The 16040-nt window shown below is 54.1% G+C and overlaps 5 protein-coding genes across 5 annotated transcripts; 4 read left to right on the top strand and 1 right to left on the bottom strand.

Moving 5' to 3' along the window:
- Window positions 1-856: 856 nt before the first annotated feature.
- On the bottom strand, window positions 857-5148 carry M406DRAFT_352210 (uncharacterized protein; the record flags this gene model as incomplete). The annotated part of the gene is made up of 4 exons (XM_040922672.1): window positions 857-3066; window positions 3124-3383; window positions 3458-3623; window positions 3904-5148. 4 exons carry the CDS (start codon window positions 5146-5148, stop codon window positions 1150-1152), a joined length of 3588 nt encoding a protein of 1195 aa, XP_040774090.1. The 3' UTR covers window positions 857-1149.
- A 1828-nt stretch (window positions 5149-6976) lies between these two features.
- M406DRAFT_331675 (uncharacterized protein) lies at window positions 6977-7936 on the top strand (the record flags this gene model as incomplete). Its single annotated transcript, XM_040920655.1, has 3 exons — window positions 6977-7084; window positions 7153-7474; window positions 7578-7936. 3 exons carry the CDS (start codon window positions 6977-6979, stop codon window positions 7934-7936), a joined length of 789 nt encoding a protein of 262 aa, XP_040774089.1.
- A 412-nt stretch (window positions 7937-8348) lies between these two features.
- On the top strand, window positions 8349-10130 carry M406DRAFT_261388 (alcohol oxidase; the record flags this gene model as incomplete). The annotated part of the gene is made up of 1 exon (XM_040917437.1): window positions 8349-10130. The coding sequence occupies one exon, from the start codon at window positions 8349-8351 to the stop codon at window positions 10128-10130; it is 1782 nt and encodes a 593-aa protein (XP_040774088.1).
- Window positions 10131-11602: 1472 nt separating this feature from the next.
- Window positions 11603-13269, top strand: M406DRAFT_340780 (uncharacterized protein; the record flags this gene model as incomplete). Its single annotated transcript, XM_040921587.1, has 2 exons — window positions 11603-12661; window positions 12772-13269. 2 exons carry the CDS (start codon window positions 11603-11605, stop codon window positions 13267-13269), a joined length of 1557 nt encoding a protein of 518 aa, XP_040774087.1.
- Window positions 13264-14231, top strand: M406DRAFT_103681 (uncharacterized protein). Its single transcript, XM_040915075.1, has one exon. The coding sequence runs from the start codon at window positions 13310-13312 to the stop codon at window positions 13607-13609; it is 300 nt and encodes a 99-aa protein (XP_040774086.1). The 5' UTR covers window positions 13264-13309; the 3' UTR covers window positions 13610-14231.
- The last annotated feature ends 1809 nt before the right edge of the window (window positions 14232-16040 follow it).

Below are 16040 nucleotides of genomic sequence, written 5' to 3'. Positions count from 1 at the left end.
GACGCAGCCCGACACAGACAGACAGACAGACCAACATACAATCTCTGTCTTGCCAACGCGATAACACTGCCCCATCTCATCCTCTCTCCTCCACGAGCGAGCAAACAAAACAACTCACCTCAATCCTCGGCCAGCCGCTACCCTTCAAACCCACACCCAATGCCCATATCTGCCCTAGTCGGCATCACCGCCGGCGGCACCGCCATCATTGTCATTTTAATCATCATGCTCTGCAGCATCCGCGCCTGGAGCGTCGTGGACGGCCTGTACAGACGGCGCATCATATAAACCAAGCACCATACACCCCCACCTCTGCTGAGCACGCATAGTATGGGTGGTCACTCTATATTCTGCTTTGCTTTCACTATGCTGGTTAACATCCAGCCTGATTTTGCACGAGCATGCATACGAGCGGGCCCAGGGAGAAAGGATGGTGGCGGCGGCGGCAATTGCAACCCAAACGGGGACAAGGCAGCTCGTGAGAGGACCGCACTGGTTGATGGTCTGCTTTGTTGCACAATTTGATAGCCTGGCTGTCTTGGTCATGGTCTGAACTTTGGGGGGGGGGGGGGTATTCTTTTTAACACACAATGACACGGGCGCTTACGATACATCTGGGTATCGCTGGGTATAAAGTACATGCAACACATGTAACGAATGCTCTCGAGACGGGCACAACAGCTGTGGGCAAGGCTTTGGATTGAATGTCAGGCACGTCGAGTGGGTGACAGGCAGTGCATGCACAAGACTGGCTTTAGAAGAGATAAGACGGACGCAGGCGGGACGCAGACGGAATACGTGCCTTGGCCTATTCAGACAGGGCCAAATTATCATGTTACACGGCCTTCAGATCTTTATAACTGTACAGTAGTGTTATCTGCTCAATGCTATCATGCCTCCCAAGGTTCAAATGTGCCTTACCCGCTCACATGCCTGTATTACCAACCGCCCGAAACCGAACGCCATGTGACAGCGATCACGAAAGGGTAGTACTGTATCCATACCCCGTGCTAGGATATGAATCTCGGTATCCCGCAACTATCGACAAGGATCTTGCCCTTAAGGATTTCCTGGCTATTCCCATAGAAGACTACACGACCAACGACCAGTAAGAATTGGACTGGCGTGAACACGACCAGGCTGTTTGACTCACTCCGAGTCCGAATCAACAGCAACACTCGCCGACCTCATACCCCTGGCCGGAGCATTCCCATTGACCTCGGCAGACGCCTTGGCTCTGGCCTTGTCGAGAGCCTTCTTAGCTTCCTCGCCCTTGAGATGGTTGGGAATCCTAATCCTCACGTCAGCGCCAGATCCCTCATCGCTATCGTCGATTCTGAGGATCTCGCCCGAGACCTTGTGAGTCTGCCGGCTGCTGGCACGACTGCTGGCACGACTGCTGGCACTGCTGGACCGCCTCTGTCTCTCACGAATTGCACGCGGGTCATCAGAGGGCTTCTTCCAGGTGCGGCTTCCACTGGAGCCGCGGACAAGTTTCTCCTCCACTTGCTCGTCGGCCTGGTTGTCGCCGAGACGCCGGAACGCACGATGAGAGGCGTAGTAGTTGAGGAGGTGCCGCGCATTCGTCTCGAGATCTTGTTTGTCATAGTCGGGACACGAGTTCCGTAGGCGGTACCAGGCGAGCTTGAGGCTGGGCCGGTGCCATTTGTTTCGAAAGCGCTCATCCACGAGCCCAGACCAGCGTATGTGAGCATCATCGCGCGCACCGCTTTCGTAGATGGCTTCAACCAGGCGGAGCAGTTCCTCCTCGCTCATGCCGCGGAAGTCCTCACGCGCATTGGCGAGCTTTTCGCTAATGCCGTTAGCCAGATTGCTGCTGCCGCCGCCCCCGTCGCCGCCTCCGCTAGGACTGCTACGGGGCTGATTGGGCTGGACGATGCTGACATCTCCAACGAAGCCCTTCTCGCGCATGTCAATCCATTTCCACCTGCACTGCCGAGCAGAGCGGGTTAAGTTCATGGCCGCGCTGATTTGCTGCCAGTCGAGTAAGGCATCGTCCGTGGTACCATTGCCACGGGGACGGGGTCGGAAGTCGTCGTTGTTCTCCCGCATGATGCGGATTTTGCCAAGGGCTTCCACGACGACGTCTGTGAAGCGTACTTCTTCCTCTTCGCTCCAGCGGGATTTAACCTGGTTCTCGTGGACAACGTAGTGGTTTCGCCAATAGTCGCGAATGTCCTTCTGATCGCGGTTCACCATGCCGGCGATTTGAGCCCACTTTTTAGGGTATTGCTCAAACAGCTCGTGGAGCTCCTCCTTCTCTTCCTCCGTCCACCTCCCGCGACCGCTGAAATTATTATACAGGCGCCGTGCCCGCTCGACAATCTGCTTTCTGGTCCGTCGCGGTATGGCGAGGTCTACCTGGTTCCAGAAGCTTTGATTGAGATCATCCGTCTTCTTTGGCACTTCATGTATGAGCTGATTCATATCGTGCTGTTCCATGCCATGGGCATCACGAAATCCATCCACCACCCTGCCAAGAGCACTGAGCTCATCCTCTTGCCAAGGCCCAGTAGCCTTGTCCTTTATGGAGGGAGCCCGCTTTCGCTGCTGACCGCCTTCATCATCGCTGAGATTCAGATTGCGGGCTTTCTTGCGTGACTTGGATGGGCCTGCAGCCAGAAGACTCTCCAGCTCATCATCCTCGGACGCGTCTGTAGTACGACGCCTCTTTTTTGTCTTGCGAGCTTTCGGCGCCGGGCTTGCTTCTTGCGAGACACCGACCTCGCTCTGCTCGGGATCATTGCTACCGCCTTTCGATACATCATTGGCCTTTGCCTGCTGAGAGAAGGTAGACAGCCTGGACTGGCCCTCTGTTGCATCTTCATCGCCTTCAATTTGAGATAGGGACAGTGCTAGAGACGTTTTGCCTTGAAGATTTCTCTTCTTTCTTCCTTTTGGCTGCGGGTGTGGCTGGCTGGCTGACTCCTCGGGTCCGACACTATCATTACGGGGAGCCGTGGAAACGTTAGGCGTGTTGTGACCAGCGGGCGGTTCCCCGTGCTTGTTTGTGGCCGCCGTCCCAACTTGCGGGAACGGGAGCTTCTGTTGCCGAAGAGTGTGTCTCGTGGTTATTTTCTTGGGTGAACTCGCGATACCTACACTCTCAGCCATGTGTCCTGGTGCTGATGCTGCATCCCCGGAACAGTCGGCCAGCTCTGGTTCCTCATTGTCCGATGCCACAGATGGTTTCGCCTTGCGTTTCGGGGTCTTCCCCAGCTGACTGGCAGACATTATGGGCTCAGTCGCATCCTCAACATGCGGCATATCTTCTATAGGAAGCTCGTCATCTGACACACCATTCTGTTCCAGCTTTGCAGCCGTGATTGACTGAGGAGCCTCCGCAGAACCTGACATTCGATCTGGTATGAGATGTGCATTATCACCATTGGGAAGCGCAAAGTCGCTTGCACGTCGCAATCTCTGCCGTCTCGACTTTTCTGGATGGTCAGACCCATTCCTATCCGCTCCATGAACATTTTCTGCGGGTTCTTGGATCTCCGCAGTCTCAACTGGTTGGGATGCTTTATTTCTGCCCACATTGGCCCTTTGAGCTCGCCTTTTGGGCGGACTGTCATTGCTCTTAGGCGGAGATGGCTCGGCTGCCATTGCCTCATCATCCCCCTCAACATCGCCACTGCGAGACCTACTGGATCTCGACGAATATTTCAACCCTGAGGGGGATGAGGTTGGTGACCGATGTGTAGGGATGTCTTCGAGCCGAGCAGGAATACTGGTGTTAGAGCCGATCGAGGAAGGACTGGATGTGGAGTCTGATCCCTTCGAGGATGGCCTGAAAGGTTGGCGTGTGTCGGGAAAGAGGCCGAGCTGCGACACATGGTCAATGCAAGTCTCGCAAGATCGCCCTTGCGCGTGACTCACCTGCTTATCAGCCAGCGCACCGGATAGCGATACCGACGCGACGGATCGTGATCTCGACCTTGACAGCCTGTCCAGTCTTGCGACACTCGGGGAGTCGGTGTCAGAATCAGGACTCGAGTCAGTATTCACACCAGAGTCGGTGCTGCTGTCAAACTCGCGTTCCAGCTTGACCTGGCTTTGCTGGATTTCAGGAAAGGTCTCGTCCACCTCCATTTTGTGGTCGCTGCTGCTTCCGTCTGTACTAGGCGTGTCCTCTGCAGCCTGCCTCTTGCGCTTGTGAAGCCATGTGAGACCTGAAGTTGGGTCATTTTCGTCGCGCAGTGTCTCAGCTGCTGGGTCCTTGACAGCATCTGCGGAGCTGCCGGCCGCTATACCGGCAAAGCCAAACCGTGGGTGCCCGTCATCACCGACATCTGGGTCTTGGAGCTTGATTCGTTGAGAATTGGCCTGGCCTGATCCGCTTCTCTGGGTCTTGTGAGACTGGTTTGAAGGGATGATGGCGTCTTCTCCTGCTTCGCCCTCCGACACTGGCTCGTAACGAAGAATATGATAGAGCTCTTGATCAGGCTGTTGGGCAGATGGCGGTGAGCTTCCGTCGGTATAGGGCAGGAGGACCTGGCGAGCATCAGGGCTTTGGACAGCGTCGCGCTGTTTGTTCTTCGGCCGCATTTTCTTTTTCAGAGGGGGGGTTTGCACGATTTCAGGTGCAGGCTGCAGTGTTCCAACGCGTGCTGGGTCTTGGCTGTGCAGTCCATCCATTGGATGAAGCTCGTCTTCTCTGTAAGAGCCAGGGTCGCCATTGATCAGGCTGTCCTCGTGTATGCTATTCTGCGGTTCGTGTTCACCGTTGTTGCTTGGCGCGGCCTTCTTTTTCCGCTTTCTCGGCTTCCGCTTGGGCGATTGCAGCTCCTCATGGCGCTCATGGGGCTGCCAATCCTCGACAACTGCATCACGGCCTTCGTCTTGCTCAGCCTGGGCCTGAACTTCGGCCTGCTTCCTCCGCACCTTCTTCTTCTTCCGCTTATTTCCGCCGTCCTCCGCCTCTTCGTGAGCTGCATCTGCCTCTGACGACGGGAGATCACTGTCCACCCCCTTTGGTCGCCTCTTCTTGTTCTTCTTGCCAGGCGACCTCGACGAGGAAATAGGATCTGGTCGGTTCGTCTCGTCGTCTGTCGTGAGTGGTGACATGGGAGGACCAAAGACGCGGCCCGTCTCGCTGCCGTTGCCGGAGGTCGTGGAAGGCATTGGGGGCCCAAACACCTTGCCGCCGCGGTTGGTTGAGTGGATGTGACCCTCGGCCGCAGGCTGTCTGGACTGGGAGCCCACGGTGGATGGCAGACCGTACCAATGCCTAGTCGCTAGTCCATCGCCTCGAGCGCCAGATCACGCAATGGAGCTGAGGAATATGACCGACTGGAGGGTGTTGCAGTTCCGAAGGCAGTGTGTTGTGTTGGTTGTGTCTTGCGATCCTCAAGAAACGAGAGGCTGGTGTAAACTTAGTCTGAAGTCAATGTCAAGGGGCAATGTCGAAATGCAAAAGCAACGCGTGACAATGCGACCCTTCCAAACCAAAGGGGAAAAAAAGTTTCACACTAAGATGCTCAGGTACTCTTTTTCCCTACCCCGCAAGTAGCTGGGGTCGGCGCCCGGCCCCTGGCATTAGAGCCACTATAAAGTTGTCGAGGGCAGCTCCTCCACATGTATTTTTGTAAATTGGAAGACATCATTCGAGCCGCATCTCAAAACTGTGATAGTGAATAAAAAGGAAACTGTGGGAGCAATCAGACATATTGTCATAAACGTAGCTTTGGCCATGGAGAAGAAGAGACAATGGCGCAATTGCAGTGACTGAACAAGCAGTAGATGGCTTTGCCAAGGATTAAGAATCAATGTGCAGGCTGACAGCAGCTGGATGGGGGACGGCCCAAGCTCCTAACTCCTGTAGTATCCCTGTCAACCCTTGTTACCTATGGTGCCCCCGTAGTAGAGCTTGAACAAACACTCTACATATCTTGGTACATTGATCATCTCAAGTCATAAATACACTCGGTCTACCTTTCTCAAGAAACTCAAAAATACAGCATCTCACACCTACTCAAGGACAAGCACTAGAACTCGGTCTGTGGATTCCCAACCAGGGATTTAACTAAGCGCGGGGGGAACGGTAGGAGCGACTATGACTCAACCTCGAGAGGGTCGTCAGATCCAAGAGTCTGATCCTGGGTCGGAAAGGCCTGGGAAGTTTCGAGACATGATTATCGATACAGAAATGCTCTCAAGGTAGCCAAATGCCTCGTTAATCTAATTAGTGAGGCGCATGGATGCATTAACGAGAATCCCAATATCCCTATCTACTATTTAGCGAGCCCACGGTCAAAGGAAGGCAACGGGCTTGGCAGAAACAGCGGTGATAGAAGACCTTGTTGGCTGAGCTTGACTCCAGTTTGTCGTTGGGAAAATCAAAGACATATAATAGGGGGTGTAGACTAAAAACTTAGCAACTCAGGCACTGACTGGTGCAGTCTAACGATCTTTCAATGCCCACTGACCGACCATATGCTAAAATTAGTATATACAGTACCAAAACCATACCCGTAGTATCCTGGCCAGTGACCTCATGACATTGATCGAACCTTTTTGATTCACAGCAACGCAGGCGATACACCGTCCACCATCTGATATCCCCACCACCAAAAAAGACCGGCTGAGCTATGCCATGCACAGCTAGACGTTTGATATTCCGATCAACGGTGCCAAAGACTAACAGTTCATCACTACAAGACGTCATGGCCCTTTACGCGGTCTCACGCGTCATGAGAGAAGTCCCATCTCTTAAAGTAATCTCGTCATGGAGGAAGCAGGAGACTGATGTCGGTGATCAACAGCTACAACTCAACCCCCTTGGTGGCTATCATTCAGCAAGGCATACTTATTTACATACTTACCTATGCATCTCCTGTTGCACGTCCGTATTTCTTCTTTCCATCAAAATAGTACCCTGCGAGCAATATCATTATTACAACACACTGCAAGACCTCAACACAGGTATTTTAACCACGCCCAGATGACCAGCATGCCGTCCAAGGACAAGTATTCGGACCCCAAGCTTCGCGACCAAGTCAAAGAGCAGCTCAAGCAGGGCGACAAGGGCGGTGAGCCAGGACAATGGAGCGCGAGGAAGGTGAGTCTATCTCCTTCTCCTCAGCGCTGTTGCGTTTCTTCAAGCGTGAAACCAATTTCTTATCACAGGCACAAATGATGGCCAAGGAGTACAAAAAACGAGGCGGCGACTACAACACCCCCAAAGACTCCAAAGACGAGTCCCAGGAGAACCTCAAGAAGTGGGGCGACGAGGAGTGGCAGACAAAAGACGGATCTGGTCAGGCCAAGAAGGAAGACGGCAGCCGGAAGCGCTACCTGCCCAAGAAGGCGTGGGAGGAGATGAGCGAGAAGGAGAAGGAGCAGACGGACAAAAGGAAACAGGAGGAAGGAAAAAATAGGCAGTTTGTCTTGAATACTGCCAAGGCCAAGGAGGCGCGAAAGAGTGCCGGGAAGAAGGTTGGGGAGGAGTGTAAGAGTAAGGAAGAGGATAGCCAGGAAGAGGAGGCTCAAGAGGGGGGAAGAGGACGAGGAACAAGGTGGAAAGGGGGGAAAACAGAAGATGTCACCACCAGTTACTAAGAAGCGTGGTCGCAAGGCCAAAGACGACGGTGACAAGGACCAGAACAAGAAACCAAAAATCGACTCGAACAAGTCAGATGAAAACAACAGCACGATCGGGTCGAAGCACGACAAGGCGGATGCACCTGCACAGCAAGGCTCCAAGGACAGGCTCCCCAAGAAGGGGCAGAAGAATGTCCACTGGAAGGCCATGCCGGGCTGGGTGGAGGGCGAGGTGGTCGAGATTGCCAGGACGACCAAGTCGGTGGATGGCAAGCAGGTCAAGGCCTCGAAGGATGATCCCAAGGTTGTGCTCAAGTCTAAGAGCGGCAAGATTTGTGTTCACAAGCCCGACAATGTGTATTTTGACTAGTTAAGCACATTTGGTGGTGATCAACTCAAGGTGATTTCACAATCAACCTTGTTACATATCAACTGTGGACTTTAAAACTACCATGCTCCGCCAGGTTTGCTATGAACCCCCCCAGAGCTAATGCAGATGAGGGTAATTATAGTTACTTCCCCTGGTGATCGTTTAGTACGTTATCACCAATGAGGTAGGGCGCAAGTCGAGGCGCCGCCGCCATGCATGTTTGCACATGCACCTTGGCATGCTGACACCCTTGTGATCCTGATCTCGTCTTGGTGCCAATTCATTCATTGCATTACATATTTCCTATTTTTCATTCATACTACACATTCTATTCTACCGTTTCTTCACGAAAACTGGATTGTGAGATCACCCAAGTGAGCCTGCCTCTCGAGTAGGACCCCTTTTCTTGACCATGCTCTTCTCTTGCCCCTCCCTCTCCTTGGCCGCAGCCGTCCTGCTCCTCCTTGGACCCGCACGCGCAGAAGGATCCTACGACTACATCATCATCGGCGGCGGGACATCCGGGCTCCTCCTAGCAACCCTGCTCTCCACCAATCCCAACACCACTATCGCCGTCCTTGAATCCGGCCCTGACGCCCGTACAGACCCTCGCATCACCATTCCCGAGAATGAAGGCACCATCGTCGCCACCACCTATGACTGGAACTTCACCAGCATACCCCAGACCTCGCTGCTCGACCAGGCCGTCATTGCCTACCCGCGCGGCCGCGTGCTAGGGGGCACCGCAGCCATGAACTTTATGCTTTGGCACCGGGCCTCGTCCGTCGAGCTGAATGCTTGGGAGGATGTGCTGAACGTCTCGGGGGGTTGGGACTGGGATGCGCTATTTGCGGCTTCGCGGGACGGGGAGACGTTTATGCCGCCTCCTGAGGACCTGGAGGCGGAAGGTTTAACGTGGGATGCGGCGTTTCATGGCTTTGAGGGGCCCGTGGCGGGAAGCATGGCGCGCAACGTGTACTCGCTGTATGAGGACTATGTAGTTCCCTCGCTGGAGGCGCTTGGTGTGCCAAAACTTGTGGATGTGGACGGCGGGAACACGACGGGAATGAGGTATGGGCCGTTGGCGGTGAATGCGAGCTCGTACACGCGGTCGTATTCAGGTTCGGCATACACGAATGTCGAGAGCAGGCCTAACTTGGTGGTATATACCAACACCACCGCCACGAGAATCCTGTGGTCTGATAATGATGATGACGACGACGAGTCCTTCTCCTCAGACGACGAACTCGCGATCGCCAGTGCCGTAGAGTTTATAGACCCGTCCAGTGGAAATCTGGCCATTCTCAACGGCACAAACATCATCGTCTCAGCCGGCTCGATTCAGAGCCCCCCTCTTCTCGAGGTATCTGGCATCGGCGACCCAGACATCCTCTCCAGCCTGGGCATTCCAACCATCGTCGTCGATCTGCCAGCCGTGGGCAGCGGATTCCAAGACCACCTCACATATGCCGGGATCTTTGGCTACAACACGTCGCTCAACCTGACAGGCGACCAGTACATTCAGGATTTTCAGGACTACGCGCAGCCGAGCCGGTTTCTATCCGAGGAGGACTACGCCTTTGCGAGCAATCTGCTGTTCAACAACGACTCGATGAATTCGCTGACGGGGGCCTCGAATGCGAGCCTTGCCATGCTAAGAGCGATGTGGACGGCGGACCAGCCGTTGATCGAGTTCGGGTGGTTCTTGGGGTTCGTGACTGGCTACGTGCTGCATCCCTTGAGCAGTGGTTCCGTACATGCAGCAGCAGGAGCAGCAGCACAACAGCCCTTGATCGACCCAAACTTCAACGGCGCGAGCATCAACGGGACATCCTTCGATCTGTGGCTCCTCGCCAAGGCCCTCCAATACTACGCCACGACGGTGGCCTCGTCTGGGCCCCTCGGTGCCAATGGGGCCGAGTTCAGCATTCCAGGTACTTTATCCTTTGAGGATTTCCAAGCCGAGGTGTTGGAGGGGTTGACCAGCGGGAGCCATCCTACCGGCGGGTGCGTGATGATGCCGCGCGAGCAAGGAGGGGTGGTGGACGGGTCGTTGAGGGTGTATGGCACCGCGAACGTCAGGGTTGTGGATGCGAGTGTGATTCCGAGCAGTCCTGGACAACATGCCATGGGGTTGGTGTACGCCATTGCAGTCAGGGCAGCGGAGATCTTGCAGGGTGATGCTGCTTACTGATGCACAAAGCCCTTCTTTCGAGCTTCAAATCTCACGACACCCATCCACGTTGGCACTGGCTGGGCCTTGGGTGGACCATGGCCCGACATGACACCTCACCATGACCACGACCACACCTGTACACATAGAGTCTCTATGAGGAGGACAAGAAAACAAAGAGAGTCAAAGCTTCTTGGTGTGCTGGCAGAGTGTCCACCTACTTAGGTGCACGTCAGCATACTTCGCTCGCAGTGCACACATGGCGATACTATCTTGCTTCGAGGGTGTCTCGTGTCATGTTGTGTCAAGACTTTACAGCAGTGAATCCCAAGGTGAAATGTAATGCAATGCTGGTAAGACTCTCAGCCAGGTACACCAGAATAGTGCTTGTACACACAAACTGTTATCGTCGATGTCGCCTCGAGGCACAGCACGCTGCAAAGCACAGACCCCCAGCACGTTGTTGAACCGGAAAGAAAAGTCAGGGATGGCGATCCTCCGTCCCGACGTCTTGGCTCGCCCGCTACAGCGGTGTGTTGTGTGCGTGCAGTGGACCCTTCGATACTGTGGTACCGAGCTGGTTTAATGATAAAAATATACCGTAGTACTAATAATGAAGCGTACAGATTTAGTACCAACGAGATCAGGATCAGTACTCATGTAAAACAGAAAGGGTTTGGACTCGGAGGGTCGGTTCCCAATTTTGAAGTAGACAAAGAGATGGACGGGAACTGAGTAAATTCTGCCAAGAAATTTCTTTGATTAGGTTTGGGAGATTTGGCGGCGTGGGAAAGGAGCCCCTTTTGGAGTGTCGCGCACGTTGACACGTTGACGCAATTTCCAGGAGGAAGGAAAGAACAGAAGGGACGATGGATCGATGTCATTCAACCTCATCTCATCTTGTCTCATCTCATCAATTTTCACCCTACCTTCTCTCTTATCTCTTTTCGTTCTTTATCTCACACTCTTTCTCTCTTTTTGCAACAAGGTTTCGCAGAAATAAGCTTCTTATTCATTTTAATGTCCTTTTGTCTTCTTCTTCTTCTTCTTCTTGACTTAGTCAATTTCTCGGGTCGTTCTTTTCTTGGCGTCACTCATTTATTTTGCTCATCGTCAAACCTCGTCATCCGATCCCGTCTGGTTTGCTCACACGCTGCATGCAACCAACCCTTGGCTGCTGCCACCTGTAGACAGACAACCCCACCCTGGACCACGAATGATAGAGTAAGCATTGACTCAATAACCGCGACGACAACAACGCGAATATGGCATCTCGGCTGCGCCTACAAGGCACCACCACCCTGAAACATCTACACCTGCGATGCCCACCACACCACAAGGGTGCGGGATTTAATACTACTACATGGCGCCCATCATCATCACCATCTATACCACCACTCTGCAGGCGCCGACCCTTTTCTACTTCTCACGCCCTGCGTCGTGACGATGCGAGCCGCGGTGGCAACGACAACAAGGACGGCCTTGCGCACAAGATGCTCGAGTCCGCAGCGACCTCGCTGGCCTCGGTGCTCGTCCTGGCCGTGGGCTTCGCGTCTGCCGCCTACGCGTACCACCGTCTGTACAAGATGCTGCAGCTGCGCAAGATGGCTAATGCCTTTGAGCCGGGCGATCCCGTGCTGGACCTCGCAGCCATGGGGAAGGGCATCTACACCAAGAGGGAAAGGGAGAACAAGAAGAACAAGGGACAGAACCACGGCAGTGAGGACGAAGACGAGGACCACTGGGTAGAGAGGCCCGAGCAGGCCAAAGTAGACGGCATCGTGGCAGGCCAGGAAAAGGGCCACTACCACCTCCTTCTCGGCGAAAAGGGCACAGGCAAGTCCAGCATGCTCATCGAGGCGATGCGCAAGATCGACGGTGAGGGCGTGGCCATGTTCGAGGCGCACTCGGATCTCGAGATCTTCCGCATCCGCCTGGGCAAGGCCCTTGACTATGAGTTCCACGAGGACTACATAGGGGGCTACTTCAGCGAAAAGGGCCCGCGCGACACCACCGCCCTGCTGGACATTGAGCGCGCACTCAACAAGCTCGAGAAGGTCGCCCTGCAACGCCGTGCGCGTGTGGGGCGGCCGCTGGTCATGATCGTGAACCAGATGCACCTTGTGCGCGACGACGAGGACGGCCGTGACCTGATCGAGCTGCTGCAGCAGAGGGCGGAGCAGTGGGCCGCGTCGAACCTCGTCACCATGGTCTTCAACAGTGATGACTATTGGGTCTATGAGCGCCTGAAGCTGCTCGCCACCCGTATGGAGGTCACCAGCGTGTCTGACCTGCCCAAGTCGGCGGCCACATCGGCCTTGAGAAGATATCGCGCCCGCTACTTCAACGAGATACTGCCTGAGGATCTAGCCGCACAAGTCTATGACCGCGTCGGTGGTCGTCTCTCGTTCCTGAACCGCGTGGCCAAGAGTCGTGACATGCTCGAGACGTGCGAGCAGATCAAGGAGGTCGAGAAGACGTATTTTCTGAACCAGTGCTGGATCCTGGGCGAAGAGATGGACGACGATGTCATGGACCAGCAGAAGTGGGCGGTAAGTTCAGACAGTGTGTTTTCTTTTTTTTTCCTTCTTTCTTCTCTCTTCCTCTTCGTTCTCACAAAAAGACAGAAATAATGAGATATTAACTTGCTTGTCCTTCCCAGGCCGCAGCGATGGTCCTAGCCCTCGCGCTTGTTGACCTCGAGGAGTCCTCTCCCCCAGGCCTCACTCACCCAGCCACCCCAATGCCCTTGGAAACCTATGACCCCGTCGTAGGCCACCGCCTCCCTTCGTTCCCGATGCACATCGCCCAGCAGATCCAGACCCGCGCCGACTTCGTGCGCGAGCTCGACCGCATGAACCTCTTCACCATCACCTCGGCCGCCCAAATGCGTGCCTCCAGCGTGCCCATGCACAGGGCCTTTCGCGAGATTTGCATGCAGCCCGGGTTCAGGGAGCACCTGGAGGCTACCAATGACCGCATTTCTGCCATTGAGAGCCTGGGCCGGACGAGAGAGGTGGTGGCCAAGGATCTGGTGCTGGGCGGGCGGTATGAGATTGCTAGGGAGAGGGAGGGGAGGGGGGAGAAGCTCGTTGTGGGGCTGAGACAGCCTCCTGAGGAGAAGGACGACGACGACAATGATCAAGGGAAAGGACGATGAAGAAGGAAAAGGAGAGCGTGAGTGAACCATTACCTGGTGGATGTGTCTCTGTGTGTGTACTGCAAATCCTCATTCCAGAGACCCGTCGAGGGGCGTGTTCAGAGATGACGAGAACTTCTCTCTGGCCCTCCTCCACAGAGGTCCTAGATTTGACTCAGCCTCGCCTCTGCTAGCAGGGCGCGTCAAGGCTGGCATACAAGAGGGCCCAGAGACAAACGCAGTAGAGAGCCGACAACAACGACAGCAGCAGCCACAAGACGCCCAGTTCATCCAATCCATCAATCCATTCCCCCTCGGCGATAGCGGCGGTGTTGTCCCGACTGATGGCTGTGCGAGCTAAACAAGAGGGGGGGAAACAACAAAGTAGCCCCGAAGTCTATAATTCTAAATATGGATGTGGATATGGGGGATCTGCACGAGCAGCCGAACAGCCCACCGCGCGCGCAAGGACACTCCCTGCGCGTAACTGTGTCTCTCTCATGTGTCTCTCTGTCTTTCAAGACAAGGCAAAAACAAACAGAAGGGTTCAACGAACCTGCTGCTTGCCGGCAAACACGAGACCCCTTTCCTGCAAGCCAAGAGGCAGATGCTAAAAAGGATGGTTCGTCGGGGAGGCTAGAGAAGGGGAAATGATGTTTGTGGCTTGAATGGGGCTTGGGCAGTGCGCATGAGGGTGTGTGCGTGTTTAGAGGCTTGTGTGTGGGTGTAGGTGTGTGTCAAGACGTGGGATGGTGGTGCTCATGGTGGATGGGTGGTGTCCTGGCGGGCCTGGCAGACGAGACATGACAAGCCAAGACAAGACAGGCAGTCATGCAGCTGAGCCCAACGTCTTGTCTGTCAAACTACCACAGACCGTTGCGACACCGGTCCATTCTGGCCTGGCGGTGCTAGTCTGCATGGATGAACGCCATTCTTGCGGGAGAAAAGAAAATGGCAGAAAAAAGTTACAATGATAAAAATTCAAAGAACAAAACTCATACTGTGTACGTACCACAGCTCGTCGTAACGGCTATTGCTAATACACGCGACGACCAAGAGCAGCTCCTCCGTCCCGTGGAGTCGAGGTGGTGAAACATGATCCTCCTCGTGACCTCGTGAGGCTGCCCGTAGATGGGTCCTGGGCCCTTTGGAGGATCCTCTCTCTTCTCACGCTTTGCCCACAGAGGGGTTAGGGCTGTGGTGAGAAAACTCTGGGTCCGAGGGCGCCAGAGGAAAAGGAGGAGGGGAAGGGGGGGGAAAGGACAATCAGAACCCAAAATCCAAGACTGCAGAAACAGAGGGGGAGAGGGATGACTGGGTGGAGGACGACGAGGAGGAGGAGGCTCCAGAATAATAAGCAGTAAGAGACAATCAGGTAACACCGCACACCGTATCTAGGTAGTAAGCCGCCACGAAACCGATGCGCTGGGTACGGTAAGACCTTGTAGAGTAGTACTATGTTGTAGCAGTAAGGAAACAGGGAACGGACGCACCAACTTAGCCATGATTTATTTTTAAGTCGCCGAGCACGGAGAGAAAAGAAAAAAGAAAAAGAAAGAGAGAAACCCATCGTGATGCGGGCTGGTAGTAGTTAGGCGTACCCACAGCAAGGATTGGAAAAAGAACAGCACAAATAGATTGATTAAAAAAGAAAAAGAAAAAAAAAGGATGTGGTATGATCAGACAGTCTTCGAACTTTACTATGGCATGTATGTATGAGCTGTCCATGTGCGTGCATGTAGTGTGCGTGGTCTTGCATCTCGTTCCAAGAGTCGACCTCAACCTCCTTCTCCTCCTCTTCTCCCTTGCCCCTCCTCAACATATTTCAGAAGCGGGGCTACAAACGACCAGACGAGCCAACGCGCTAGAGAAAACGCGACAGCAACGTCTCTTCGCGACAGGAGGGGCAAAAGGTTATCCACCACAACGAAAGGCCCTGGTCGTGGATTACTGGTGCATCGGAGCGGGCGGAGTGGGCTCCTCGGGACGTCTCCGCCTCTGTGCGTCCCTTTAAAGCAGATCATACCTCTGCGCATGATGGGAAGAGGATAAGAGGTAGGGGGGGAGCAAACAAGGCCCGGGAAGTGGCACAACAAGAGAAAGAGAGAATAGAAGGATAAAAAAAAAAAAGGAAGAGGATAAAAAAAATGAGGCGAGCCACGCAGACAAACCAAAACTCGCTTCTGGGGCCTCTTGTCGTGAGCTTATGCAGCCCGGCGGAGTTCCCTACTGCCATCTGAGACCAGACCCCCTCCCCTTCCAACCCTCCCTCGTCGTATAGACTTGGGGCCGTAACCTGCATGGCAGTAGCTTGAACACGAATAATAGTACCAAGACGCTATATGCCAAAGTGCATACACGCCCATTTGTGGATATCGCAGCTGCACGAAGGGACCACAATACATGGCTCCATGCTCGAGTACTTTTTCCCTACAAGGGAGACCATAAACGGGCAAGCAGAATATGCATGCACGGAGACGAGGTCCGCCGCCGGAGACTTTGTGACGAGTGGAGGGGGGAGAACGAAGACTGTACCACCTTTTGTGCCTCTTTTATTTATTTTTTTATATTTATTTTTTTAATAAAAAAAAATACATTTCCTTTTTCTTCACCTTTCCTTTTTTAAATTTTGATTTTACTTTCCTTCCCAAAATACCCCCCTACAAAGTACCACGTTCGGCTCGGCTGCCCGAGAAGCCAACCAAGAGCACCGCCCATCGCATCCCACCACGTTTTTGCGACTCACCTAAAAAAAAAAGGACCCAAAAAGGTGGCCCCGGCATTATTATCCA

Source organism: Cryphonectria parasitica (genome assembly GCF_011745365.1).
Source record: "Cryphonectria parasitica EP155 unplaced genomic scaffold M406scaffold_6, whole genome shotgun sequence".
Lineage (NCBI taxonomy): Eukaryota > Fungi > Ascomycota > Sordariomycetes > Diaporthales > Cryphonectriaceae > Cryphonectria > Cryphonectria parasitica.
Note: the sequence above shows the minus strand (reverse complement) of the source record. Positions and strands in the feature narration are given on the sequence as shown.